Source organism: Propithecus coquereli, unplaced genomic scaffold (assembly GCF_000956105.1).
Source record: "Propithecus coquereli isolate 6110/MARCELLA unplaced genomic scaffold, Pcoq_1.0 Scaffold442, whole genome shotgun sequence".
Taxonomy (NCBI): Eukaryota; Metazoa; Chordata; class Mammalia; order Primates; family Indriidae; genus Propithecus; species Propithecus coquereli.
In genome coordinates, this window is record NW_012150197.1 from 1,855,007 (window position 1) to 1,858,530 (window position 3,524).

General features: G+C 55.4%; 1 protein-coding gene across 1 annotated transcript in view; it reads right to left on the bottom strand.

Moving 5' to 3' along the window:
- CDH4 (cadherin 4, type 1, R-cadherin (retinal)) overlaps positions 1 to 3,524 on the bottom strand; it is a 132,079-nt gene that overhangs the window by 17,691 nt on the left and 110,864 nt on the right. The window contains exon 11 of the mRNA XM_012654554.1: positions 1,627 to 1,812. Within this exon, the coding sequence (XP_012510008.1) occupies positions 1,627 to 1,812 (186 nt within the window). The remainder of the gene's footprint in view (positions 1 to 1,626; positions 1,813 to 3,524) is intronic.

A 3,524-nucleotide genomic window follows, 5' to 3' on the forward strand; every position in this document is an offset into this window, starting at 1 on the left:
AAAAAAAAAAAAAAGTAAAAACAAGGGATTTATCAAGATTTTTCAGCAGACCTGGTCTTCGGCATCTTCCTTATAATATTGGATTATTGGCAAAGGGAAAAAGATTATTTTGGGAGGCTGAGAAAATAAACAGAGTCCTGTAGAAAATCCATTTTCGTCCGTGTGGCCGAGGAGCTGGTGATCTCCTAACATCCAGCTCCTTCTCCTCTAGTAGCAGAAGGTTAGAAAGTGTGCCCAGTGGACAAACTATGTTACCCAGCCTCTCTTCTGGCTAAAAATGACCATGTGACTCAACTCTGCTGGTAAGATGTGAGCAGATGTTCTGGGAGGGTCTCTTAATAAAGAAGGGGCAAGTTGTCCTTCCCTCTCTTTGATTTCCTACTGCCTATAAAATTCTCATGCTGGCTGGTGCATTAGCAGTGCTTTTGGGCCATGAGGCGTACGAGAGGATGGAAGCTTTGCATGGCAGAAAGGTGGAGCCAGGGTTTCTGCCGATTGTGGAGCTGTCATATTGGCCCTAACTGCCCACCTCAGGATTCCTCTTACTTGAGAGAATAAAGTCCACAAATATTTAAACTTCTGTGGCTGAGTCTCTGCTACTGGCAGCTGATGCAGTTTGTAAATGATACAACTCAAAATTAAACTTGCTTTTTCTTACACTTTGACATATCCTATCCAGCTTTAAGCTCACCTTTCTGTTACCCTTTTATTTTCTAAAAATACCTGATGCTTTCTTGTTCTTTTATTCTTAGTCCTATTAAAAATTGCTTTGGGAATAATAACTGTTAAATTGCTTTATATTAAGTTGTAAATGACTGATAAGTTTTATTGTATCACCCACAATCTGCCCTTCCAGGGGAATATGAATTGCAAGTGTAGAAAGAGACTTAGGTTGGAGGACTGAATCACTGCTACTATAAAGATAGGCTTATATAAGTAAATTTGAAAATTAAGTGGATAATTTTCTAGAAAAGCATATCTGACCCAAACCATTAAAGAAATGGAACCAGTAGTTATAAATCTATCCCACTAGAAAACAAGGAGAAGCGCAAGCAAAACCAAAAACAAGACCTTCCCTGCCCAGTGGCTTGAAAGCAAAGTCCAGGCAGACATTCCAGGGACAGGTAATTACAATGTCACCCAACTTGTCTCAGAGACGAGGAGGGTGCCCTCCCCAGCACCTCTTGAGACTAGTCTGTAACCTTGATACAAAAACCCAGAGGAGGACGCTCTGGAAGAGGAAAACCATAGGCCTAAATCGCTCAGAAAAGGACGTGAAAAATCTTCAGATATCAGCAAAACAAATCCTGCAATGTACTGCAAGATGCTCCTCCATGGCTCAGCTGGATTTATCTCAGGAATGCAAGGCTGGTTTAGCGCTGGGAATTCCATTAACAAAATTCACCTATTACCAGATCAAGGGGGACACCGAGACATCAGGGAGGGCGTGGGGGTCTGCCAAGCCCTTGGAGGGTTGTCTCCGCCTCCAGCAGGCTGGGCACAGTCCCTGCCCGTGGACATCGGGTGGTACGCACTTTATGCCCAGTGTCGTTTTGTTCAGGGTCCCAGTGTACGTGCAGGTGGCAGAACTCAGGCTGCCTGGCAAGGCACAAAAAGGGGACCCACCTTCACCACGGTGACCATGCCCTCGTTGGTGACGGGGTCCGTGCGAACACTGAAGTGCCCGGAGGGGTCCCCGCTGATGATGCGGTAGACGGCGTTCCAGTTTGGCGAGTGGGGCTGGTCTCGGTCCATCACGGTGAGGTTTGCCACCACTGTCTCTACCCGGTTTTCGGGGACCTCCCCAGCAAACTGCAGAAGGGGAGGAGAGAGAATGTCACAAACCCGTTTTAAGTGTAAAATACGTGCAGAAAAGGGCATGTCGTGTGTACAGCTCAAGGAATTTCCACAAACTGAACTCCTCGTGGAAACCAGCCCCCGGATCAGGATCAGAGCAGACGGCCGCCTGGGGGGGGTGTGTGGCACCAGCACCGCTGGATGCGGCTGGGTGGGGGCCACCGGCTCGGCCACCACGGCTCGGACCTGCCACCCGCGGAGCAGCTAGAACAAGAGACGTTTATTTCCTTCCCAGCCCCCGCGCCAGGCCCCTTCCTGGCCCCAGTTTCCACCTGTGCTGGCTGAATGGTGGCCCCAGAGACAGGCCATCTCTCTCCCCCTAGAACTATAAATGTCACCTTATGTGGAAAAAGACGTGATTAAGTTACGGATTTTGAGACGGGAGGTTCTTCTGGACTACCCTGGTGGGCCCAAATGCCGTCGCATGCGTCTTGGTAAGAGGGAGGCCCCAGGGGACTGGACAAGACGGAGGATAAGGTCACAGACGCTCGGAGGAGAGGCCGGGTGGAGACCGAGGTGGAGGTCGGGGCGAGGCGGCCACAAGCCCAGGAGCGCGGAGCAGCCGCAGAAGCCGCAAGAGGCCGGATCCCTGCGCAGTCACCGGGGGAGGGACGCCGTGGACTGCAGACTCCGGCCCCCAAACCGTGGGCGGATGAACTTCTGTTGCTGTTGGGCCTCACTGTGTGGTCAGTGGGGACACTGGGGCAGCCACCGCTGACTTCTAGCGCCACGGACGGACGGGTTTACCTGGGCCGCCCTTTGCGCAGATGGAACCTTCTGCCTTGCGTTCTTCCCCTCACCCGTGGCCCCAAGAGTCCTCCGCGTGCTGCACAGCTGTGGTCCCCGAGCGTGCTCCGTGGTGTGCGTGTGCTGTGGCCACGTGGCCTCCTCCGGTCCGGGCGTCAGGAATAGGGCCGTGCGCACGTCTGCCGTGGAGCACCGGACCCCTTCCTGCTGGGAGTGTCCCCGGGAGGGACAGTGCAGCGTCCTGGCACGGGGGACTGTGTGGCCGAGCTGTGTCCCCCACCACCATACGTTGGAGCCCCACCCCCAATAGCTCAGAATGTGGCTGCGTTTGGAGACAGGACCTTTCAGAGGTGATTAAGTTCAAACGAGGCTGCCAGGGTGTGCGCGGCGTGGCCCTAGCCGAGGGTCAGGGAGGAGCCCTTGCGTGCAGCCGACAGAGACGTGCACTGACTGCGGAACCCAGGGCGTGTCTCAGGACGCAGGCAGCAGGTGGCTCGGCGCGAGGGTCCTGGGGCTGTGTCCTTCCCGGCCTCCTGTGGCCCGTCACCTCTGACCGGCAGCGAGGCGCATCCGTCCCTTAGATGAGGAAGCCAGCCTTCCCACGGCAGACTCGCGTGGCCTGCCGGTGGCCAGGGCGCGTCCCACGGCACTAGGAGCCGCAAGAAGGCAGCGTGGTGAGGTGGGAAAGGGAGAGGGGGCCGGGGAGCTGGCAGCAAGCAGAGTGCGTCTGCCGCAGGCGCGTCCTCCACGGCGGAGCAGAGGGGCCCAGAGCGCCCGGGTTCGCTGCAGCGTCACAGAGCCGGGGCGGGGAGACGCGACCACGCAGCTCCCCGGCTGCCGAGAGCCACGTCGCGCGAGTGTCTGCAGTGAGTGGGCCGCGGCTGACGGCGAACATGGGGCCACACGGATGGCGGCTGTCC